Genomic DNA, 24,982 nt, shown 5'->3' on the forward strand with positions numbered 1-24,982 from the left:
ATCCAAAAATCCTTCACAGTCTAATTTAGGGTCCAGACTGGTCAAATAGAAACCCAAACAATTCCCATGGTAACTGGATCCCTTGCAAAAAACACATAACTCAGACAAGTCCTAGCCATTAAGGATGATATTGCATTAGTCAAAGTCTTTCCATGTATATTAAATTGAGATTACTCATCAGCAGTTTAATTTAGAAGTTCCTTATCCAAAAAGCCTTCACGGTCTAATTTAGGGTCCAGACTGGTCAAATAGATACAAAACTTGAAATAATGAAATATAAGGGCCAGGCCAAAGTAGGCAACAAAGACAAAAACTGCTACCTAGAGATGATGGGGTGTGCCAAGATCAGCAGGAAATAAAGGGTACCTTCAGGGCACAGAAGGGAAAGAAGTGAAGATTCCTGTTCATCAATGCTTTCCACTTAATTGTCTTACCTCCCACAGGAAAGGGGATTAACCTCAAGTCTCTTCATAGCATGACACCTGCGTTAAACTTCTGAATTAGAGAACATCTGCCACACGCTGCTCAGACGGTAGCGTACAAAGGCAAAATGCTGGCAGAACAGAAACTCACATGAAGAGCTGCTCAAGTCTCCAGACTGTAGCAGCACCAGGATTTCAGATGACAGCTCTTCAGTTGTCCGTTTTCCAGGTGGAAGGACAGGAGAAAAAGAGAGCCACATCAACACACACTGCTGCAGAAGAGTTGAAAAAGTTCAAATAGGGTGATAGGAGTTGATCAGTTAATTCTGGATCACTTAATGCCATTTTGTTCCCTTCACCAATTTGTGTGCTTAATGCCTCATATTGCAAGAGAAGAGTGCAGCTTCTGGATACGTGGTTATAACCGAACTGTGCAACAAGGAGAGTTAATTGTTCTATGGATTCATGAGGTATTTTCTTCTCTCAATCTTTAATCATCAAAACCGGGCATCAAATGTCAAATTATGGCACCAAGCAGTAAGACAGCCTATTTCAGTCCACCTGCTTCAAAAAGTTACTGTAACTCAGAGCTTGTAATGAAAAGTAAGACATGAAAAAAATTGAGGGGAACTTTCAATAGCTCCCCTCCAGAACTAAATTCTGCTTCAAGAGGTTCGTGCCTTCAGAACAGAACCATTTGTTATGTCAAGTCAAAACATCAAGACTACGCAAGACACACTTTTATTCCAGCACTTAATTTCTAGATCCTTTGTTAATTGCTTAAAACTAAGGTAAGGAGGCTTCTGAAAAGAGCAACTTGAATTCGTGCCAGCACTCCAGAGCTTTAAAGTAGTAAACATTTGGAAAACACTAACTGTATGGTTTTCACTGAAACAGATGGCTTCCATTCAATTCAAAAATGAACCACTAAAACAAAAACATCACTTAAAGCCTCAGATCATGAGCACAACTATGTTTAATGCGTATTTTCAAAGGAGCTGACCTCTTTGGCAGCGGACAACTCGGCTTTATTTCAGCCTGTTTTGTGAAAAATTGCTGAGTTTTCCTTGTCCTTGTATTGCTGTGTTCACACCACCCCCTAGTGATTGTTCAGTTATATTTAATGGCATGATTCTTCTCTCCTTTGATGTTGAACATCACGTATGGACAGGGTTTACTGCAGGTATTACCTTTCAAACAGGTTGATGTTCTAACTCTATGCCTCATGTGCCTAACATTTTCTCCGTATCCCTTACAATCTTTTCAGTTATCAGAAACTGATGTTCTAACTCTGCCTCACGTGCCTAACGTTTGCTCCATATCCCTTACAATCTTTTCAGTTATCAGAAATTTACTGTCACATACCCAAAATGTATCTACAGACTCAAGGGTTCAAGTGCACACACTGTATGTAAGTACACAAATCCCACTAGCAATTCTTGAGAATTCAATATACTCACAGCCTTTGGGACGAACTTCCAATACATACCCATCTTTGAAGGTCCGTCTGCCACTTTCGCAGGATTTCAGAATCAAAACCGTTATTTCAGAAGGGATTTCTCCTTTTCACCACCCCCTTAGTCAACCATCACTAGAGTTCACCCCTGTTTAGAAGAAACTGCAGTACCTACACTTCCACCAGAGCAAGTGCCTACTAACCCAAGTTGCTAACCTCAACAGAGGCAGCAACACTACAGCGTGAGGTACAGCTGAGAGTATGATGATGCCAAATGCAAACAGCAATCCCACTAGTTCAAGACTTAGACTGAAGGCACCAGAAGAGGCATTAAGGGCTTTATCTCTACTTACCAGATGTTGTACCCAAGTTATTAGGACCAACAGTATTTCCTTCCAATCACTTTAACAACTATAGTGTTGTTGGCTTCCCCCCCCGCCAAAACGCCTTACCTGTTTTACAATATGCTGCCTCAGCACAAAGGCAGTACAATTTAAAAATACACCGCTAAAAACGCCTTACCTGTTTTACAACATGCTGCTTCAGCACAAAGGCAGTACAATTTAAAAATACTGTAGTTAGATAAGAATCAAGTCAGAGCCTCCATCAGCACAGCTGCTAGAGCTGCCGAGGCCGTTTCAGTCCTATTTCAAGGATAAAACTTGTTTTGTTTGCTACTCAGGACACTTGGACCAGAATGCCCACGCTTCTAGCATAAAGCTTGCCTCACCCAGCCACTAATTCAATCTTAGATCACTCCTTTAACATTACCATATGAAAAATTAGGGGTGTACTGCAGTTTGCAGACCAGAGACAGACACCAGAAACACTTGGACCAGAATGCCCACACTTCTAGCATAAAGCTTGCCTCACCCAGCCACTAATTCAATCTTAGATCACTCCTTTAACATTACCATATGAAAAATTAGGGGTGTACTGCAGTTTGCAGACCAGAGACAGACCCCAGGGCCTGTCCTCACAACTCAGAAACAACAGAGAAGGCATGCCTGACTCCATTAGCAAAAAATCTTAACTGGAATTACGCAGTTCTGAATATCCATCTATATGTTTTATTCTCCCTTCTGCTATGTTCTATACATCTATATGATACAGACACTTCAACAGGTACATCTTGAAAAGACTTCAAACCCCAGTTTGTACACCCAATGACAATAGCATGCCTACCTCCATGAACTAAAGCTGCCCGCCTGGAGTTAGGTTATGCTCCTATCCGTAGAAACCTCTGATTCACTTCAAATTCATACTCAAAACAGGAGTTAATTATGAAAAGATTTTAATACAGTGCAAACAGTGCACCAATTTTGAATTTCTCAAACTTTACAAAATGGTAACTTCTGAATCAAAACCAAAAGGGAAAACCAGTATTTTATTGACAAAGTTTATTTGATGTTAAAGCCAGATGAGCAGCTTCTTTCCAGAGTAATTCTTTCTATACCTCTTCATAGAATTATGTGGTCTGTAATGGAAAAGATAGATCAGTGCTACATGATTAAAACCATTTTTAAACTCATACTTTTACAGAGCCTGAAAAACTGGTTCCAAAACAAGTCGGGTGAACGGCCTTTCTTAAGGTTCAAAATTTCACAGTACTGTCATGGGAATAATGAAGAGCCTAGATAACAGCATTTCTGTAAGAATGCTACAATTGCTTTACCAGCTTTCTGTTTAAGACATTATACTCACACACAAGCTCCCAGACAGTTTAAGTTGCTTTAAAAGAAGTCATTCAGACTATTTGTAATAAAATCAGCAGTTTTGTCTGTAACTGTTACTGCCCACAACAAATGGAACTTCCTTAAATTTCTGCAGCAAAGATGTATAGTCTAGGACTTGTCTAAACAAGTATCAGATTTATTTACAAGGAATTTAATTGAAATAAGTATCTATAATAAAATCACAGAAATTTGTCCTCAAAATAGAAATCATATTATTTCAAAATATTTAAGACAATAAAAACCAAGGTGTACTACCAATTCCTTAGCGTACCTACAAAAGGAAAAACTCAAGTCTTGTTTACATTAAGACTAATTAATCAACAGTTTTAGCAACCATAAATCTGGAATGCCTGATTTATTAGTCTTTATACCCATCAGGTATTTCATGTAAGCGGAATTTAGCAACGCAGTAAGCACAACAGTCTTAACTCTTGCACTGGGTTCTGTATCAGCGTAGTACCATGATGTTTGCATAAATCAACATTAGACCTATGTCATCCTAATGACTACAGGCTACTGAATATCTACCCTTCAAAGCATTCTAAAGTCATACCTGTTAGCCATTTTCCAGCTGAAGTGTGTTCATTTACTGAAAAAGAAAAAGCATTCGTTAGGAAGAGAATGGTTTCATCAAAGTTCTGTTACTGTAGAAGATGGAGCTTTGAGGCTTTTTACTGACACAATAGGCTTTTTTCAATTACCACAGTGAACGTGATAGAAAAATCTCAAAGTTTTGACTACCGTCAAGGCTTAAGACATAGATTTCATGCATTCCATCAAACAGGACCAAACAACAGCATTTCAGAGCTTATGAATGCAACTGCATGGTCAAGTATATGTACAGGCTACAGTGGTTTACAGTGCCTATCCACCCTCACTCCTGCGAGATCAAGATTTTAAAAAAAAAAAGAAAAAAACAAAAAAAAATTTCTGTTTGGAAGACTTACGTGTCAAAAGCTGTCAGAACTACATAATTGTGACATTAAGAGGTAGAGTGGGGCTTTTTTGCATTTGTTCTGAATGCAAACACTAGGCGAGAGGCATCCACATCACATAAAATTTGCAAACTTTTATGTAAGCTCAGCTCACTATAAAAATACAGAATGTACTAAATAGCACAATCTACTGTGAAATACTTCTCTTCAAACTGCAGGGAAAACAGAATGGGAATTCTGAAGAAATGAAAGGAAGCAACAAACACAATTTTTAACAGTCATTCATCAGCACAGTTAATGTTTGACTTAAAAAGTTCAGGAAAAACTATTCAAGTAGGATTCACCATTTCAACAGTTTTCATGATTACATGGCACATAACTCTCAGAACAACACAGACTTGCCTGAAGATGTCTCAGAATCAAATGCCTACACATTGCTGAGATAAACAGTTTTCACAGATTGTGCAGGTGGACTCCAAAACTTATTCCAGGATTCCTATTAAAAATTTCTCCACATGGTTGCAATAAACAACATTGAACCATGCCACACTATTATGTTTATACATGCATGTTTCAAGACAAATCTTTAGGACACGTGTGTATTCCACAAGCTTTTTCCTGTGATGCAGCACAGAACTCTTCTCAACCAAACTTTCCAGAAAACACGTAAATTAATTTCTTTAGTTTTCTCTAATCCAAATCACAGTTCACTTATTACTGAGATCGCGTGCTAGTTTGAGAAGTGCTTGATACAGAACTCACATCTGCTTTGTAATTATCACAGCACACGATCCTGGTCTTGATTTCTAAAGTGTTTATACACTTTAAGAGAATTTCTATGAACTGGACAGCTTTAGTAATTCAAATGACAGTCATTTAACCAGTATTAACACTCAACAACTACCTTCAAGTGCCAAATTCTTGAAGGGAAGTTGTTGATCCACACTACTGGTGCCAGTACAGCATTAAATGACCCCCTTGACACCCCCAAGAGGGTGTGTGTTTGTTTCACTTCTACACCAAATGCTAATTTGTGCTGTTATACTGTAAACAATTGTAGGACTTCATTATTAAAACAGCATTAAAGCAGAAAGGAGAAGGGCACCAAATCTTACCTAGAAGTTCCCAGCAATATTGGTTTAACTCCATCCAATGGTATTAAGAACCTCACTTAAACACAGCAAGTGAAGAATCTAATTTCACAGAGCAATCACTGTGGTTTGTGTCTTAACTTGGAATAGTGCAGGCCAATAGTTAAATGCAGTTTAATGCTGACAACTGCACCATCTCAAATGCACAAAGCTGTGATGTGACTTAATTTTCATAAAAATGCACAACTAGTTTCACACAAAGGTCAACTTACACATGCAATTGCACTGTACTACTTTGAATCAGAACCTGGGCTGGTTCTGAACCAATGCCTCAAATCAATAGCATTGAGTTTCTTTGATTTCTTCTCATTTGGAGTTCCTTGTTTTAATGTTGTTTCACTGGTTTCAAAGATCTTGTTCACTATTAGCCACATTTTATTTTTAAGTTGCATAGAATAAATTTCATTACGTGGCTATCTGAATACTTAGAGCACAGAAGTAACTTTAAAACAAACGTGTGCAAGGCAGTACAGTGCTTCAAATAAACACATGAACACGTTTCAGTGATCAGTCACCACATCCATGCTCATTCTCAGTACCTGCTAGATACTTCATTTCTGATGGAGAATTCCATGAAAGTAGAAAAAAAAGCAAAAGTGAAGATTACTAAAGTTCAAGATGTCAAAGCATTTTAGCAGCTATAGAGCTAAGTGTCAAAACTCACTGCCCTATCTTCCCTCGTTAGAACACTTGGAAAAAAAAAAACATTTAGCTGTACAGCTTACCCGCTATTTTTCAGACGACAAAAAACTGCTAGGGTTTTCACCTTCAGCCCACTCCTCAGTTTTGGTGGGGGGTTTAATTTAATTATAAAGGAACTCTGTCTCCTCCAAGCTGCTCACCTGATGAGCTTGCATCAAGTTCCAGCCACAGCATAGGAAGATCCCACCAGGGGAAAAAAAACCCACTATCTTGGGAATCAATCACTTAAAAACAGGATAAAGCAGGTATTCTACCTTATTTCTATTTACACACTGTCTTCACTATCTACACCACCACACACCCTTAACAACATCTCTTTTACAAATAACATCATAAATAACAGTAACTTCATGGAGTAAGTATTAGATATTTAGGTAGTCCCGAGTGACAAGTGTTAAGAATAATATCTAATTTGTGTACTGCAAGGCTGAGTTATGAGATTAGAGCAATACTGTTAGATTTATGGAATTTTAACTTTCATTCAAGTGATGTGTAGGAAAAATCATTGAAGAAGCATTATTTCACATTGTATCAGCTAAGCTTGCAGCAGTGAGCAGCAAAACTAAGCTACTGAGCTGATAAGCTATACAACACCACACAGATTACCTTCTGTTATCCAGTAGAACAGGTAAAAAGAAATGGAAGAAAAACAACGTTATTCTGTTGAACAACTTCTAATGAACATTTCAAAAGCAATGTGGCCACTCTAGCTTACAGATATTCTCATCCTACCTTCTTGCCAGCACCAACATTTGCCTTGGCTGTGCCCCTGACTTTCTTCATTCTGTTCTTACGCTCCTTTCGCTGCTTCCTAGAAGTCTTCTTCTTTTCATACAAGCCATGCTATTAAAAAAACAATTAAAATTGCATTTAATGTTGTTTCACTGATAGCAACTTCTGAATTTAAGTTTTACTATTTCTGGACTCTTAAAATACTGTTTAAATTTGAAATATTTGCTAAGTAGTGAGATAAGGCCACTAGCTAATGAATAGTATACAAATGAATTTAAGCACTAAAGTAGTGTATGTAGCAGTCTTATCTCTTATGCTTCTTCAAGACCCTTAACAGTGGTTAGTTATTTATTACTGCTAAATGTCACTGGTAACATCAATTCTGCCTTTGCAATTCCCTTATACTAAACAGTAAAAACCCCTTAACCCCACTTTGCAAACACATGGGCTGGGGTATACTATTTTAAGACGTCTTATATAACTCTAAATACACCAACAGTACTTTCACAAAACTTTAGCTTTTATTCATGTAAATGATGAATGACTAAACACTTGACATCCATCCTAATTGTTTTTAAGTTACCACAAAACATACCCTGGCAAGCCTGTGCTTTGGCTCGTTTTTCTTTGCATAGTCCAGGGAATCGTAGATCATGCCAAAACCTGTTGTCTTGCCACCACCAAAGTGTGTTCTGAAGCCAAAGACGAAAATTACATCAGGGGTTGTCTTGTACATTTTTGCCAGCTTCTCCCTGATTTCTGTTTTGGGGACTGTGGCCTTCCCAGGATGAAGAACATCAATCACCTAAGAAGGAATTTGTACAAGTTGTATAAAAGCAAGAGAAGGTTAATATCCAGTACAACAGCCAGGTGCTACAGTCCCACCATGAGCTTAACACTCAAACTAACCCACACCATCAGCAGAATTTATTATTAATTTGATACAAAAGTATTCATAAGTCTCCTGCTTCAAAATACAGTTTGCTACCTCACCATCAAGATTTACCTTCAGCATGTATCAACACATTTAAACCTACAGGTTCTTACAACAAGAACTCCAAAGGTTTTAAGGGTCCCTTACTTACAGCTGCTAAAGAACACTCACAGCCCAGAACCAGCAGGCAAATAATTATAAAAGCATTTTTCTGTATTCCTTTACCATCTGCTTGCGCTGAAGCAGTCTGTTTGTCATGAACTTCCTGGTTCTGATGGTCACCGTGTCATTCTGTAAGAGAAGGCACAAAGAAGTAAGAAAAAACAATAACGCCACATGCAATTCAAGCTTAATAAATATATAAATGCACAGTACAGCAACAGTCAGTAGTCTCTCGGGTGCTGACAATAAACTCATAACTTAAGTGGACCGGTTCTGGGCTACGGATAACATCCCCATAAACTACATTTTGATTTGTACTATTCAATATACATCAACTGATGACAGGCTCATGCTCAGCTCCCAGACAACACAGCAACATGCACACCTGCACCATTCCAAAAAAATGAAGCCACTTTTCACAAAACATGAAGATTACAAGTCAAAGCACTACAACAGTACAGTGCAAGCTGCCTTAAACTGCCGTAACTGGAGCATCTCTCCTATGAAGACAGGCTGAGAGTTGGGGGCATTCAGACTGAAGAAAACAAGGCTCTGGGGAGATATAGCAGCCTTCCAGCACTTAAAGGGGGCTACAGGAGAGACTCTTTTATCAAGGAGTGCAGCAATAGAATGAAGGGTAACAGTTTTAAACTGTAAGAGGAGAGATTTAGACTAAATACTAGAAAGAAATTCTTTACTGCAAGGGTGGTGAGGCACTGGAACAGGTTGCCCAGAGAAGCTGTGGCTGCCCCATCCCTGGAGGGGGTCAAGGCCAGGCTGGATGGGGCTTTGCGCAACCTGGTCTTGTGGAAGTAGCAGCGGGGTTGGACACAGGCGATCTTTAAGGTTCCTTCCAACATAAACCATTCTATGATTAACAAACACGTGTGACCACTTCCTGAACACTTTCAAACAAGAACAGCCACAAGACTAACACATAACATGATCCAGAGCGCCCCTTTAGCACCTCAAATGAAGAAGTGCGATGTCGCACTACTATCCAGGCCCAGGGCTGCTCTTACCGACCGGCAGCGAGGCCTCCCAGCAGGCCAAGGGCAGGCCCCGGCCCACACCCCGGAGCTCGCCCCTACCAACTACCACCGCCGCGCCCAGGCCGCGGGAGCCCCGGCCCTAAACGGGAGACCGTCTCCCCCCCTTAATCTCCCCCCATACCCCCACAGCCCACTACGGGCAGCGCAGCCCAGGGGAGGCAGTGCGCTGTGGAGCCCCGCAGGGGCAGGATGGCGGCGGTAGAGCCCGGATTGCCCCCGGCCGGCCGCGGACACTCACCATCTTGGCGGCGGCCTCCCTGTCAGCCAGCGAGAAAAAGAAGGAGGGGCCTCCCCGCAGCCAATCATAAGGCGGCGCAGGGGTCCTTCGCCAACGGGTCTTCCGTGAGGGGGCGGGGCCGCGCTGCAGAGGTGTCCATCCCAGAGCCGGACCCGGAAGGGGGAAGCAGGGGTGTCTCACGCGCGCAGGCGTGGAGTCGGCCCCGCGCTGCCCGCGTGCAGCCCGGCCGGTCGCTGAGGGGACGCCGCCGGGTCTGCCGCCTTCTCCCTTCTCCTCCCTGCCCGTCTCTCCGCTCCCGCTCCCCCGCCGCCACCATGGTGAAGGAGCAGTTCAGGGAGACGGATGTGGCCAAAAAGATGTGAGTGAGGCGGCCGGGGCGGTGTCCTGCCTGGCGGTGGGGGCTGCCGCCGGGCGGAGGGAGCTGGCCTGGCCGCGGGGTGGGCCCGGCGGCTGTGGCTGTGGCGGCGGCGAGCGGGTGGCTCCCCCGCTGTAACGGGATGCTGGAAGAAGTTTAGTGCGCTGGGGAGGAGGGTGGCTGGTGTTACGGCCGGTTCCCTTTTCCAAGCGGTGGCCCTGGCCTGTGCTCAGGCTGCTGGCGGGCGGCCGGGGGTGTGAGCACCTGCAAGGCTGCCCAAGAACATTCCTAAATCCCCCAGGTGTCAGCCACCAACTCCCTTCAAAACACCTCTATTTTATGTACTTACCCCAAAAGAACCTGCTCTAACTGTATTGTGACTCAACTTAGCCTTCTCTGCATTGCTTTTAAATACACGCGTGCATGCCTGTACTTACAAGTATTTCTGCATCTATATGTGCACATAAATACATGTGGAATTTTCTATTCTAGAAGCCACATCTGTTTTGGCATGAAATCTCCAGAAGAGATGCGTCAGCAAGCTCACATACAAGTGGTTAGCAAAAACTTGTATAGTCAGGACAATCATCACTCTCCACTGCAGTATGGAGTACTTGACCATCGTATGGTGAGAACCGTTTTTGGTTGTTTTTTTTGTTCCAAACCATCTTTGTAGAATGACTTGAAATAGTTAAAAGTAATTTGGGATAACTGAAATCTACTGTTCATACAAAATACGTTTAAATGTGTCTCTACTTGAATTGCTTTGACTCTCGGTCGCTGTGACAGATACTTGATGCTTTTGGATGGTTCAGGAAAGCTTTCTTTTAAGGCAGGAGGTAAGTTCTTTCAGCCTAGTTGTTGACACACCCAAAACCATCCATCTACAAAATACCACATTGTATATTTGCAGGCTATAGATCTGCTGCAAAAGCTGTATGAGGTAATGTCACTGGTATCAGCAGGGCCTGCATGTGAAAGGCATTTTTCTTAAGGCTTGGGGTGAACATATCGCTACTGACGTGCTTCTGATGCTAGGAAATAGGAGTATGTGCTGTGATCTGCTGTTAGGATAACTGACTAGCATGAGAACTGTTATATCTTGTGTGTATTCATTTGATAATAGCTAACACTTTTTTCTGTGTTCCTCTCATCCCAAAGGGAACTAGTGAAAAAGACCGTCCCTGTGAAACCTGTGGAAAAAATCTGGCAGATTGTTTAGGACATTATGGGTACATTGACTTAGAACTGCCCTGTTTCCATGTTGGATACTTCAAAGCTGTGATAGGCATCTTACAGGTAAACATGATTCTGGTCTAGAAAAAGGAAATTATCCAAGACGATTATGATTTGGCATCAGTTTCTGGTCTAGAAAAAGGAAATTATCCAAGAAGATGATGCTTGAAAGAGTAATTGCGAAGACCAAAATAAGTTTGTATTATAAATTTTATCATTGTGCGTTTTGTGTTTTGTAAAATAAATGTATTTAAATATTAGTCTTAGTGATGTAAATACATCTAGTTTAATTTCTGTTATTTCTGACTGATTAATTTAATTCATTATTTTTCTGTCATAGTTTGGATGGAATGTATGCAGTATAACTTGCCTTTTAGGATATCCCAGTAAATCAAAGCTCTGTTAGCTTTATATTTGGATTTTTAAGACCCTACAGAGCTTAGATAAGGATTTGCCTTGTTGACTGTAATTTTTTTTCCTTTGTACTTTTTTCTGTGTATTACAGTGTATGAATTGGTCTTTCAACCAATGCCATTGTATTTCATTCAAAAAAATTCTCTCTTTTGAAGAAGTATAGTTAGAACTGTTACAGTAGATGTTACAACTCTGCACGTGTCCGTTAAACTGTGTTTCTATGCTTTTACATTTAAGATGATCTGCAAAACCTGTTGCCGTATCATGCTGTCAGTAGAAGAAAAAAAACAGTTTTTGGATTATCTGAAGCGACCTGGCCTTACATATCTTCAGAAGAGAGGGCTAAAAAAGAAAGTATCTGAGAAGTGCCGAAAGAAAAACACTTGTCCTTACTGTGGTGCCTTTAATGGTGAGTGCTGGCATTAGCAGTATGTGATAGTGAATTTAGGAAAATAGTTAATAAAGCTGATAAATTCTTATTTTATTCTTGTGTTCACTGAAAGTTTAGCTAGCTTTGAAACTGTAGTTTTCTTGGTTTGAGTTTTGGAGGGGGGGGTCGTTGTTGTTTGGTGTGTTTGTTGTTGTTTAAAAAAGTAATCCAGATTTATTTGCTTGCAGGAACTGTGAAGAAGTGTGGTTTGTTGAAAATAATACATGAAAAGTACAAGACCAATAAGAAAGTGGTAGATCCGTTAGTATCTACTTTTCTCCAGTCCTTTGAAACTGCCATAGAACACAACAAAGAAGTAGAACCTTTATTAGGAAGAGCTCAGGTGAATTTTATTATGAATTAAATTTCCTGCTGGTTTTTATGCTTGAAATAAAACTCAAAGGTTTTCAATGCGCTGGCTTAGGCCTTGTGGCAATCCAAGAGTTTCACATACCAAAAGATACTTGAAGAATGTTTGTGGTTTTTTCAGTTATGTTAACTTTGCAAAAATGGGAAATTTTGTTTATTAATATGTTCTGAAACATAGCTTTCTGTCTGTATAGACAGGCCCATAGAAGCTTTGCATGTCCATATAGATTTACTGTAGCTCTGAGATTATTACAATACACAGAATATTTTTTTTCTTCATAAGAACTTTGTATTGCCGAGGAGAGTTAATTTGGTTTTGTTTCATTCAGTTTTGCATTGTCTGCTGTTTTGTTTCCTTCTGCTCTTTGAAAGCTGGGAAGATCTTGGGGTACATATTTAGAAAACGTAATGAATATCTGGAGTTTCTTATACTGCAGCGGTAGCTGTAATAAGAGAGAAATGGGCTTTTTTTAAAAAAAGCCTAGGAAGTACTGTAATTCATATTAGTTCTTACCAATACTATGAATACAATGTAGTGTAAGTTTATTGGAAGAGGTTTATTGAGTTGCTTTAACAACTCAATAACTATGAAATACTTTGAGTTAACTGTTGAAAAAAAGAGACTATTGATGAGAAGTAAACACTGAAGTGTAAGGGAAAAAAGAAAGGAGAGAAAATAGCAAGTTAGAACTGGAGATGCTAAAAGTATTGGTTCAGAATAAGACATAGTTTTGTTTGCATTAATAGTTCTTATCTGTTTGTCTTTTTACAATATGTTATTTTTGAACAAAGAGTAAATGAGTGAAGAGGAGAAGCATTGGAACTGTTACATAATTCTTTTCTCCAATGGTTTTTGTAGGAAAACTTAAATCCTTTGATAGTATTGAACCTCTTCAAAAGAATCCCAGCAGAAGATATCCCTCTGCTTCTAATGAACCCAGAAGCAGGTAAACCTTCAGATCTGATCCTCAGGCGACTCTTAGTGCCTCCACTGTGTATCAGGCCCTCCGTGGTGAGTGACTTGAAGTCTGGCACCAACGAAGATGACTTAACAATGAAACTAACAGAGATAATTTTCCTCAATGATGTAATAAAAAAGGTGGGTCATCCTTTAAGCTCTCAGAGACTTTTACCTCCAAAACAATTTGGTTAGAATTGAATATAGAAAGTGGAATATATTCTACCATCTGCTCTTGAGAAATCAGGTTTCAATTAGCATGGCTGTCAAATTAAGACTAGAAGTAAATTTGACAATTTATCATTTCTTCAGAAGAACAGTTCTACCAGGCTGATACTCTTCAGGCTTTTCAAAACTGATCTTTTGTTGGGAAAAGAAAATCAAGTGAGAGCTAACACTCCCATGATAGAAGAATTATTAACCACTGGCGACCTTCCTGGTTGTGAACTTATATTACCTTAGCTTCAGTGGCTTGGGAAAATAAAATTTAAACGAATAAATAGTGTTGTGACCATTTGTCCAAAAATAAATTTTTTTCTGGGTTCTCCTGTGAATGGCCTTACACTATAGCGATATGCATCCTGTTATAAAGTTATTATATTATTTTCAAAATAAGAAAATCAGAAAAATTCTTTGTTAGTTTATTATATGTTGTGGGTTTTTTTCTGAACTTGTTTACTATTTTGTTTAGCATAGGATATCAGGAGCCAAAACACAGATGATTATGGAAGACTGGGACTTTCTTCAGCTGCAATGTGCACTGTACATTAACAGTGAGCTCTCAGGAATTCCTCTCAACATGGCACCTAAAAAATGGACCAGAGGTTTTGTTCAGAGACTTAAGGGGTAACTATGAAATATTTTCAGTTAACTGTTTAAAAAAAGAGACTATCGATGAGAAGTAAACACTGATGTGTAAGGGAAAAAAGAAAGGAGAGAAAATAGCAAGTTAGAACTGGACATGCTAAAAGCTTTAGTTCCAAATAAGACATGGGTTTTTTTTACATTAATAGTTCTTATCTGTTTGTCTTTTTAAAAAATGTTATTTTTGAACAATGAGTAAATAAGTGAAGAGGAGAAGCATTGGAACAGTTACATAATTCCTTTCTCCAATGGTTTTTGTAGGAAAACTTAAATCCTTTAATCGTAAACTCAATAACTATGAAATACTTTGAGTTAACTGTTGAAAAAAAGAGACTATTGATGAGAAGTAAACACTGAAGTGTAAGGGAAAAAAGAAAGGAGAGAAAATAGCAAGTTAGAACTGGACATGCTAAAAGCTTTAGTTCCAAATAAGACATGGGTTTTTTTTACATTAATAGTTCTTATCTGTTTGTCTTTTTAAAAAATGTTATTTTTGAACAATGAGTAAATAAGTGAAGAGGAGAAGCATTGGAACAGTTACATAATTCCTTTCTCCAATGGTTTTTGTAGGAAAACTTAAGATGCTAAAAGTATTGGTTCAGAATAAGACATAGTTTTGTTTGCATTAATAGTTCTTATCTGTTTGTCTTTTTACAATATGTTATTTTTGAACAAAGAGTAAATGAGTGAAGAGGAGAAGCATTGGAACTGTTACATAATTCTTTTCTCCAATGGTTTTTGTAGGAAAACTTAAATCCTTTGATAGTATTGAACCTCTTCAAAAGAATCCCAGCAGAAGATATCCCTCTGCTTCTAATGAACCCCGAAGCAGGTAAACCTTCAGATCTGATCCTCAGGCGACTCTTAGTGCCTCCACTGTGTATCAGGCCCTCTGTGGTGAGTGACTTGAAGTCTGGCACCAACGAAGATGACTTAACAATGAAACTAACAGAGATAATTTTCCTCAATGATGTAATAAAAAAGGTGAGTGATCCTTTAATCTCTCAGAGACTTTTATCTTCAAAACGATTCGGTTAGAATTGAATATAGAAAGTGGAATATATTCTACCATCTGCTCTTAAGAATTAGCATGGCTGTCAAATTAAGACTAGAAGTAAATTTGACAATTTATCATTTCTTCAGAAGAACAGTTCTACCAGGCTGATACTCTTCAGGCTTTTCAAAACTGATCTTTTGTTGGGAAAAGAAAATCAAGTGAGAGCTAACTCTCTCGTGATTGAAAAATTATTAATTACTGGCGATCTTCTTGATTGTGAACTTATATTACCTTAGCTTCAGTGGCTTGGGAAAATATAATTTAAAGAAATACATAGTGTTGTGACCATTTGTCCAAAGCCAGTGCCAGTAAAAAGAAGAGAAATCAGGTTTCAATTAGCATGGCTGTCAAATTAAGACTAGAAGTAAATTTGACAATTTATCATTTCTTCAGAAGAACAGTTCTACCAGGCTGATACTCTTCAGGCTTTTCAAAACTGATCTTTTGTTGGGAAAAGAAAATCAAGTGAGAGCTAACACTCCCATGATAGAAGAATTATTAACCACTGGCGACCTTCCTGGTTGTGAACTTATATTACCTTAGCTTCAGTGGCTTGGGAAAATATAATTTAAAGAAATACATAGTGTTGTGACCATTTGTCCAAAGCCAGTGCCAGTAAAAAGAAATTTTTTTCTGGGTTCTCCTGTGAGTGGCCTTACACTATAGCGATATGCATCCTGTTATAAAGTTATTATATTATTTTCAAAATAAGAAAATCAGAAAAATTCTTTGTTAGTTTATTATATGTTGTTTTTTTCTTTTTTTTCTGAACTTGTTTACTATTTTGTTTAGCATAGGATATCAGGAGCCAAAACACAGATGATTATGGAAGACTGGGACTTTCTTCAGCTGCAATGTGCACTGTACATTAACAGTGAGCTCTCAGGAATTCCTCTCAACATGGCACCTAAAAAATGGACCAGAGGTTTTGTTCAGAGACTTAAGGGAAAGCAAGGTTTGTCTAGAAAGTTGGTTTTAATTACTTTTTTTTTTTAATTAAGACACAAAATATTTGCTATTCCAGAACATCTTTCATCTACTGTTGTATTGTGCTTCAGTGATATACCTTGAAAGATTTTCTAATATGCTGTCTTAACATGTCTTTTTGAAAACAACTTGATATATAAGAGTTTTCACCTTCTTATTTTGTCAGGTCGGTTTAGAGGCAATCTGTCTGGAAAGCGAGTGGATTTCTCTGGCAGAACAGTCATTTCACCTGATCCTAACTTAAGAATAGATGAAGTAGCAGTACCTATTCATGTTGCTAAAATACTAACTTTTCCTGAAAAGGTAAGTAATGTAGAATCAAAACCTTTTCTGTGCTTTTGTTTCCAGGCATCAGTGTTGTCCTTTATGGCCTTACTATAAAAGGGAGCAAATGTATTGCTTTTATGTTCCAAATGTCACTCAGTGATGCCTTGCCTGTTCTGTTGCTGCTGGTAAATGTACATTGTACTCGCAGGTAGATGCAAGTGCTGTGAAGACGTATTGTGTAAGGAGTGACATACCAAGAGAGGAGTGTTTTGCTTGCTCTTTTTACCTCATACTTAGCTTTATACATTTGTTGGTGTATCAGCCCAAGGAGTGATTGTGTCTTTTTACTTCTGAATTCACTTCCCAGATCTTTAATTTAATTTCACTCTGATGTTCTGCTCTAAGATGGGCTTATATTTTCCTTCTCTGTTCCCTCCTGCCTGTTCCCTTTAGCAGCTGGAGGCTGTGATAGGGATTGTCAGTTGAGTCTAAAGTTTGAAAATACAAAAGCTACCAGCAAAAACAAGAGGTCCTGAAGCATCTTTCATTTGTTTCTGATTGAAGTCTTTATGCAACAGGTGAACAAAGCAAATATTGATTTTATGAGGAAACTTGTCCGTAATGGTCCTGACGTTCATCCTGGAGCCAACTTCATACAACAAAGGCACACACAGATGAAAAGGTATCGTGCTTATCAGTAATCATTCACTTTTTAACTCTTGTCATCAACTTGTTCTTACTGCTATGTAAAAACAGTTATATCTACAGGGATTAAAATTTATTTTTAGAATCTTTCATAAAGGGCAGCAACAAAAAAAAAGTTATTAACTTCTCAGGTTTAGCATACAATTTCTTTTTAGATAATCTGTTGGATTTAAACTTAAGTGTACACACTAATGCTAGTGAACTGCAATTAGATTGGTTGGGTTTTTTTTAAAGACTGAGTCTCTCTTATTTGGAATAGATGGTGTAGTGCAGAGATAAATGAAAACAGGCAGTTTTGGGTACATTGTACCAGCTGTTTTTGAGACCTAATCTGTAGTCAGTTTACGGGTACTAAGAGGTGATGGTGTATGAGTGAAACTGCCTGTACTCTCTGACACAATTGAAGCAAGTTCTTTGTTTTTATAAATACTTTTTTCTTACTTGTTTTACTAATAACTGTAGCTTTGTTAACTAATGTCACAAATACCTTCATTATTTAAAATAACAACAGGGATGATGTTTAGGGATGCAATCCACACCAGTTTTGCCTTCTAGTTATTGTAATACAAATACTCCAACGTTTAATGGAAGAACTGGTGTTATAAACACATAATTTATTTTCAGTTGTCTTTACATCTCTCTGACTTTATTTCTTCTGACTCCACTGTTGTGTTACCATAAGGTTTTTAAAATACGGAAATCGAGAAAAGATGGCTCAGGAGCTGAAGTTTGGTGATATCGTGGAGCGACATCTTATAGATGGTGACATAGTCCTGTTCAATCGACAGCCCTCTCTTCATAAGCTGAGCATCATGGCTCACATTGTAAGTGCACACAGAGTCTACCATACACATAGTGCATCCCTGAGTATCAGGTGGTTTACCTTTGCTAGTGTTTATCTCTTGCACACACAAAAATAAACAGCCTCTTCAGAAGCACTGCTTTGAGACAAGCATGAATACATTGCATTGGGGAATTTTTATGGGACCTGCTGTGTAACTGGGCAGTATGCTATTTGGACAATTCTGTTAATAGCTGTAATTGACCTCAGAATCTGTTCTTGCGTAAGCATTTCATTTTTACAGAGTTGATGTGATCCCTACAATGCATGCTGTTTCTGTGCTTTGTATACTTTCTTAATAATGGCTGTTACTAGCTACATTTCTATAATATCGCTTGAGTATAATCTCTATCAGTTCCTCGTTGTGTTAAATCCTATAATCAGAAAATTTGACTCAAGTCTGTAATAAAAAGAAAGGATAAAGCCTACAAGGAAGCACTCGGCCATGGCGTTTCATCTTTTAGCATGCTTGACTGCACCTGCATCACTTTTTTTTCTTTTTTTTTGCAGGCCAGAGTTAAACCTCATAGGACATTCAGATTTAATGAATGTGTCTGTACACCATACAATGCAGACTTTGATGGAGATGAGATGAACCTTCACCTTCCTCAGACAGAAGAAGCAAAAGCAGAAGCGCTTGTTTTAATGGGGGTATGAAGATAATTTTGGCATTGGGATTTTGCTAGTGACAGACTGAGGCCTGTATTTCTTAACTTGCTTGTGAAATACTATCAAGATTCCTGGGTATGGGTAATGTGTGACTGTGAAGCTGCCTGAAAACACTGCAAAAAGAAATTTAGAATAAACTAGGACTGTTCTGCAGTGGTAGTTTAATAGACTTATATTTTGCATCTGTGGAAAACTCAATGGTTTTAAGTAAGTAGGTGTCTTTAGTATGTTTCTGCCTGGCTGTCCTTAGTGACTGCTACGGAAATAGGGTGTCTCTGTTACCAGACATATGCTTTGCTTTCTGGTCTGCCAGCCCAACAACTGCCAGCGGGCAGTCCAACTGGAAATGAGGCAGCAATAGTGCCTGGTACTGGAGAAGGCAGTTTACTGGAGAAGGTAGGAGACAGTAGGCTCTTATGGCAACTGATGATTGCAACTTCTGCTTTGGAAATGTTTAATTTCCAGTAACTACTCTCAAATTATTCCTTAACTGTCAATAGGTTTGCATGGACTGTGATAAACTGAAACTTCAAGTTTCTTTTTTCTGTCTTTTTTGAAGACAGCTGTATTTTTGTTTAGAATAAGCTTTTACCTTTTTTGCTAAAATAACTGTCTTAAGTGATGTTTCCTTCTGAATAACAAATCACATATCTGTATCGGTGTCCTCAAATGTGTAAATTTTTTGTTTCTTATATAGACTAAAGCTAACTTGGTAACCCCAAGAAATGGAGAACCTCTCATCGCTGCTATTCAAGATTTCCTCACAGGTGCGTATATAAGCTTATTTTAGAGCTGTGCACTTTAACAGTTGTTTCTTCAGGAATAACTTCCCTCTTTTTGAGAATTTTTCTATATTAATTGAAAACTTTCTCCTTGCACAAGTCAAAATGGTATTAGGAAAGTAAGGCCATTGTTAGTCTGAAATCTGATTATGTCCTCAGAATCTCTTCTGATGGTGTCTGCATTTGCAGCTGAAATCATTACTACCTTTGCATATGTTTTGCAATGTTTCTCTGGCAGAGAAAATGAATGTTTGGTATCTTTGTATGTGTTAGGTAGACAATATAAACTGCTTATTATTATGGTAGAGGAGTTGAATTCATTAGTCAAATATTAGTTTTAACTTAGAGTAAGCATCTTCAAGTTTCCTTAATTCTTTGGTAAATGTCCCAATGGGTATAAGGAAGAAAGTGTACAAAAATTAATGCCAAGGCCTCATTTTTACCTATGGAATAGTCTGAGCGGGACAATAGATTATAGAAATGCACTGGTTATAATTTTTAGAAATTTGAGTCTGGAGCAATTTAAAAAAAATTCTGGGAAGTTTTTTCAACTGAAGCTGTCTGAACTACTGTAATTTTGAATAGTAATTAAGTAACTAGTAGTATTATGAAATAATTGATACTGAATATGCAATAGCTTTTAAAGTTTCTCTCATTTTAGTCTGTCACGTGATGAATTTTTTACACTCTAGGTGCCTATCTTCTTACGTTAAAGGATACCTTTTTTGATCGAGCCAAAGCCTGTCAAATTATTGCATCTATCCTGGTTGGCAAGGATGAGAAGATTAAAGTTCGTCTTCCACCTCCAGCAATTCTGAAGGTATGTCAAACTATTTATTTTTTTTTTGTGTTACAAAGAATTCCCATGTTGTGTGTCTGACCCATCGTGATGTTCTCAGCAGAGACAGTTGCTTTCTCTGTCGTTACTTTTGTACAAGATTTTGTATTTGCAAAGTCTAAGGATCAGATTTCAGGGTCTAAGTTAAGCAGAACTTGTTTGATGTTTCCTGATGCTGTACAGAGTCGGCCTTGCATGGTGCCCTCCAGATGCAGGGTTCAGACAGCTTTGCTAATGTCCTGCTATTGTGAGACAGACCACTTGGCTGTTGGTGGCCAGAGAAGATAGATCATTCTTAGTGACCTCACTGTTACGGGCTGTGCAGACTAATATGAGGCTAAGGGGGGAAACTGTATTATTCCTTGGGTGTCCTCAAGTAACGTCCTGAAATGCTCAGTAGTTTGAGGTTTCAGTATCCCAAATTTATGAGATGTTAAACCTGGGAAATAGTATGCTTTAGTTGTTCACCTGGCAGTGTGTTAAAGACTAAAGATGATGAGTGCTATGTGATTTTGTTTTTCTTTGAGCGTTGTGTTTTGTTGGTTTTTTTTACATCGTGTACACAAAATGCTTATTATGAAGAGCAGAGTATTTGTGAATTTATCACAAACTTTGAAGAGAGCTATGGAATCATTCATTAGATTAGGATCTGTTAATCCTTCATTCACATACATTTAAGGGTGTCTGATTAATTTTGTATTTGAGGCAAAGAGTATTGTTTGAAGAGAGTTTGGTACACTTTAAAGTTTTTTAAATACTCACTAAGTATTAGTGTATACATTTTTTTTAATGCCTGTTATTTAATTTCAAAAAATTACAGTTACAATAACTGTAATATTAGGGAAATTCTGAAAGTGAAATTGAAATGCCATTGAATAATATTAATTTAAAGCAAGGTCAGAGCATTTATGGGCAATATCTAATGTGAATTTTGTAAATTGATATAAACTTTTGCTAATAGACAAGAGCAGTGATTCTTTGACTGCTTCTGTCACTCCAAATGAATAATTTTAGCCCTAGCTGTGACAGTTAATTACGTTTAACTACAGCTGAGGGGTGTATGTAATTATATGAAATTTTAACATCCTAAAAATTTAAACCTAGGGCACTATATAAAGAAGGAATTATGAATGTTGCAACCTCTTTGGGAAATAAAATGACAGCAGCATATTTTTTTTTCTTTTGTAGTCAGAAAGGGAAACATGACAGTAAGAGGGAGCAATAGAGCATGTTTCTCTAAATACATGCACATGCCCTTATGTAAAGGATAGCCATTCAGCAGTCAGTGCTTTTATATCTATAAAAGTTCATAGTAAGTCCCTATTCAAAGGAATGCTACTGTGCACTTCTGTAAGTATACTTAAGGATAGAAAGGTTCTGTGTAGAAAACAATTTTACAATTAAATTCTTGTTTGCTGTTTTACTGTAGTTGTAGCATAAACTCTGTAATCCTAATTCTTGTCCTTTTGTTTCCTTAAGCCTGTAACGCTCTGGACAGGAAAACAGGTTTTCAGCCTCATTCTCAAACCCAGTGATGACTGTCCCGTAAAAGCCAATCTTCGAACCAAGGGCAAACAGTACTGTGGCAGAGGGGAGGACCTGTGTTACAATGATTCTTGTGAGTGACACTTCTAAAGCTGTGGTTTGGAAGCCTTCAGAGAAATCGTAGCTGTTGTTTTGTTCAGTTTGTTGCTGTTGAGCTCACTGTAGGAGTTAAAGCAGTACTTCACATAAGTATTCTTCAAATGAAAAATAAAATTATGCAATTTTTCTCAAAAATTGGGATCATACTGAACACGAAAGAAAGACTTGGGTATTATCTTGTAATAAAATTTACTTTATATGTTGCTGGACTTGCTTTGATACCAACGTAGTATTTGAAGGTGAGAGAGAGATAGAAGCAAAGAAGTTTAGGAAGTGGTTGTGTAGAGGGCAAATGGAAAAATGTAGTATCTTAGGTGAGGGTAGTGATACACGGATTAAAAGTCAAACAGGAGTTGGGATTTGAGGGGAAGATAGGAATCCCTAGGATGTCAAATTATCTGTATTCTTCCAGTTAGGGAGGTCAGAGCGGTAGATGGAATACAAAGCATCAGGGTTGAATAGGCTGTATGAGATGAGCAAGGCTTTGCTTATTATTAATTTAATATTCATGTAGTAACAGCTGGAAGAGAACTTAAGCAGGCAGGATTAGCTTGGCTCCTTGCTGCTCAGAAGTGTGAGTTAAGGAACCTAGAAAAGAACTATTAATTTACAGTAATTCTGTCAGACAGTGTTGATGGGAGAAAGAATTGACCAGTTAGGACTCAAATCCACTCTACACTAGACTGAGTGGTTTCTTTAGAAGACAGGACCACTCAGTGGTTGTGAAGTTGGTCATAAACACAGTGGCACAAATTTTTTCAGCCTCTGAGGAATGTGGGGTGAGTATTGTAACAAAGCAATCCTGTTCACACTGATGTGAGCATAGGCCATCTTCTTTGCTCCGCAGGAAGTATGGGAAGAATTTCCATTTTATGAGTTCAACAGTAGCAGGTGATGCAGAAAACTTTAATTTCATTGGTGGCTCTGTTCAGTTCTCTGAAAAAATAAATACTGAAGCAACACTAATTCTCTTTGGAAACTTATCTGCAAGTTCTTCAAAGTCTCACAAACTGGTATATTTTGATTGTATATATTAAGTGATAGAGCAATGAATTCTGGTTCAAGATGATGATAACTTAAATTTACATTGAAAATATTGAGCATAGAGTACAGTGTGCAAACATCTACAGCATTCTGCATAAAGTGATTTAAATTGGATCCATCTAATACGCCAGTTATACTTTGAAAGATGCATAATGAAGTTGAGGGTGAACATACGTTGTACTGCTCTCACAGAAAATATGTCTGAAGTTATGTACAGAAGATAGTTTTAATTGCTTAAAGGCTAAATCTTATAAGGAAGTGCCTGAAAGGAAAGGTTCCTAATGAAGCAAAAGGAAGTAATCTAAAAGAGGCAGTGCATCCAGGCCTACAGGCAAGACAGATGTCTTTATGATATGCTTGTAATTGAAGAGACATCTGAGTCCAGTGTGTCTTTCAAACTTAAGCAGTGCCTCCAGAGGTCATTGAGTTGAACTGAGTATCAGAATCTTCGAATAAGAGAATTGCACCTTTATTTCTGAAATTTTGTTGCTCTACTTCTATAATAAATTAATAACTTTGGTTTATTATGCATGATTGAGGACTTTATTTCTGGCCAGATAAGATTGATTGAAGACTTTATTCTGATTAATGAAGTGAAGTTTATTTCTTTCAACAAAAAGGATTATTCACAATGTTTTACGCAAGCCTTAAATTGGATACAGTAGGAGGAAGGGAAATAAATTCTCCTTCTGAGGAGGAAGGGAAATAAATTTTAACTGAAGTTGGTAAGGTCAAGTTGTAGGCTGCTCCCCTTACTTATGTACTCCTAGAGATACATTAAATGCGTGTATTTGGGTTTTTTCTTTTCATGAATAGAGCTTTTGTTTATAAACCTACTTCCTAACTGATTACTGGAGTTTAGGTATTTTCTTTTAGAAAAAAACAAGTAATTCTTTTTGCTTTTATTTCTAGATGTCACAATTCAGAACAGTGAGTTAATGAGTGGCAGTATGGATAAAGGAACCTTAGGTTCAGGATCCAAGAACAACATCTTCTACATCTTGCTGAGAGACTGGGGACAGGTAGAAGCTGCAGATGCCATGTCACGACTAGCCAGGCTTGCTCCTGTCTATCTGTGTAAGTAACAGGGGAAGTATGCTTCCTTCTAAAATAGCATCTTAAAGCAGAAGTACAGAGCAATGAAGCAAGATTTTTGCATCAAATATGATGTACTATGTTTAAAAAAAATGAACTAGACCTGAAGCTGACAAAGAAATAGTGACAACTGGTTGTGCTTATGAAGTGCGTGACAGGAGGAAAAAATAAAGTTTCTGATGATAATATTTACTGGATTTAATTTGTTTTACCTATATGAGATTGAACTATCAATGTAATCTTTTCTTTTTCCCCAATAATAGCTAATCGTGGCTTTTCAATTGGAATTGGTGATGTAACCCCTGGGCAGGGCCTGCTAAAAGCTAAGTATGAGCTCCTGAATGCTGGCTATAAGAAGTGCGATGAGTATATTGAAGCTCTGAACACTGGGAAGCTACAGCAGCAGCCTGGTTGTACTGCAGAAGAGACATTAGAGGTAAAATTTTAAATTTAAATGACTATATATTTAGAGTAGAGACTTAATGAATATACTCATATACATTTTGAAGTTCAAAGCTGTCTTTTGAAACCTAAAAATGCAAGCAAATAGGGTCCCTAGGTACACAACTTTAGCTGAGTCTAGACTTAACCTTTAGATGCTTGTATGCATCTAAAATGTTAGCTAAATACTAAATAACAGAGATCCTCCCTCCTTCCTGACTGAATGTATTGGGGTGACATACAAGAGAATAAAATTACAGGGTAATTGAAATGAATTAATTAGATTATCAGTGTTTGTAAATAAAAAAGAACAGTAACAGAAAACTTAATCCAAGAAACAAAATGCTCCAAGTGTTTTCTTGCCCCTGACTGGGGAAAAAGTGAAGTGGACTTTAGTTATGCTGAGTTTTTTCTTTTTCCTATAGAAAATTTGATGAAGAGCAACAAATGTTGTCCAAAAGCTTAT

General features: G+C 38.0%; 2 protein-coding genes across 5 annotated transcripts in view; one reads left to right on the plus strand and one right to left on the minus strand.

Annotated features, from left to right (window-relative positions):
* Positions 1 to 3,155: 3,155 nt before the first annotated feature.
* On the minus strand, positions 3,156 to 9,611 carry RPS24 (ribosomal protein S24). 4 transcript variants are annotated; one of them, XM_014956343.1, is made up of 8 exons: positions 9,521 to 9,611; positions 8,294 to 8,359; positions 7,730 to 7,939; positions 7,135 to 7,245; positions 7,009 to 7,011; positions 6,240 to 6,257; positions 4,168 to 4,203; positions 3,156 to 3,355 (listed from the first exon to the last, which is right to left on the minus strand). In XM_014956343.1, the coding sequence occupies exons 1-6, from the start codon at positions 9,521 to 9,523 to the stop codon at positions 6,252 to 6,254; spliced, it is 399 nt and encodes a 132-aa protein (XP_014811829.1). In that variant the 5' UTR covers positions 9,524 to 9,611; the 3' UTR covers positions 3,156 to 3,355; positions 4,168 to 4,203; positions 6,240 to 6,251. The 4 variants fall into 4 exon arrangements, with proteins under 4 accessions (XP_014811829.1, XP_014811830.1, XP_014811832.1 ...); XM_014956344.1 differs by lacking the exon at positions 7,009 to 7,011; XM_014956346.1 differs by lacking the exon at positions 6,240 to 6,257.
* A 124-nt stretch (positions 9,612 to 9,735) lies between these two features.
* POLR3A (polymerase (RNA) III (DNA directed) polypeptide A, 155kDa) overlaps positions 9,736 to 24,982 on the plus strand; it is a 42,310-nt gene continuing 27,063 nt past the window's right edge. The window contains exons 1-16 of the mRNA XM_014956365.1: positions 9,736 to 9,878; positions 10,368 to 10,503; positions 11,037 to 11,174; positions 11,763 to 11,934; positions 12,144 to 12,298; positions 13,184 to 13,423; positions 15,996 to 16,158; positions 16,357 to 16,493; positions 17,036 to 17,139; positions 17,845 to 17,986; positions 18,514 to 18,654; positions 19,370 to 19,439; positions 20,147 to 20,274; positions 21,772 to 21,910; positions 23,893 to 24,057; positions 24,339 to 24,511. Coding sequence (XP_014811851.1) covers positions 9,835 to 9,878; positions 10,368 to 10,503; positions 11,037 to 11,174; positions 11,763 to 11,934; positions 12,144 to 12,298; positions 13,184 to 13,423; positions 15,996 to 16,158; positions 16,357 to 16,493; positions 17,036 to 17,139; positions 17,845 to 17,986; positions 18,514 to 18,654; positions 19,370 to 19,439; positions 20,147 to 20,274; positions 21,772 to 21,910; positions 23,893 to 24,057; positions 24,339 to 24,511 — 2,247 coding nt within the window. The 5' untranslated portion in view covers positions 9,736 to 9,834. The remainder of the gene's footprint in view (positions 9,879 to 10,367; positions 10,504 to 11,036; positions 11,175 to 11,762; positions 11,935 to 12,143; positions 12,299 to 13,183; positions 13,424 to 15,995; positions 16,159 to 16,356; positions 16,494 to 17,035; positions 17,140 to 17,844; positions 17,987 to 18,513; positions 18,655 to 19,369; positions 19,440 to 20,146; positions 20,275 to 21,771; positions 21,911 to 23,892; positions 24,058 to 24,338; positions 24,512 to 24,982) is intronic.

This window comes from Calidris pugnax, unplaced genomic scaffold (assembly GCF_001431845.1).
Source record: "Calidris pugnax isolate Ruff unplaced genomic scaffold, ASM143184v1 scaffold196, whole genome shotgun sequence".
NCBI classification, from domain to species: domain Eukaryota; kingdom Metazoa; phylum Chordata; class Aves; order Charadriiformes; family Scolopacidae; genus Calidris; species Calidris pugnax.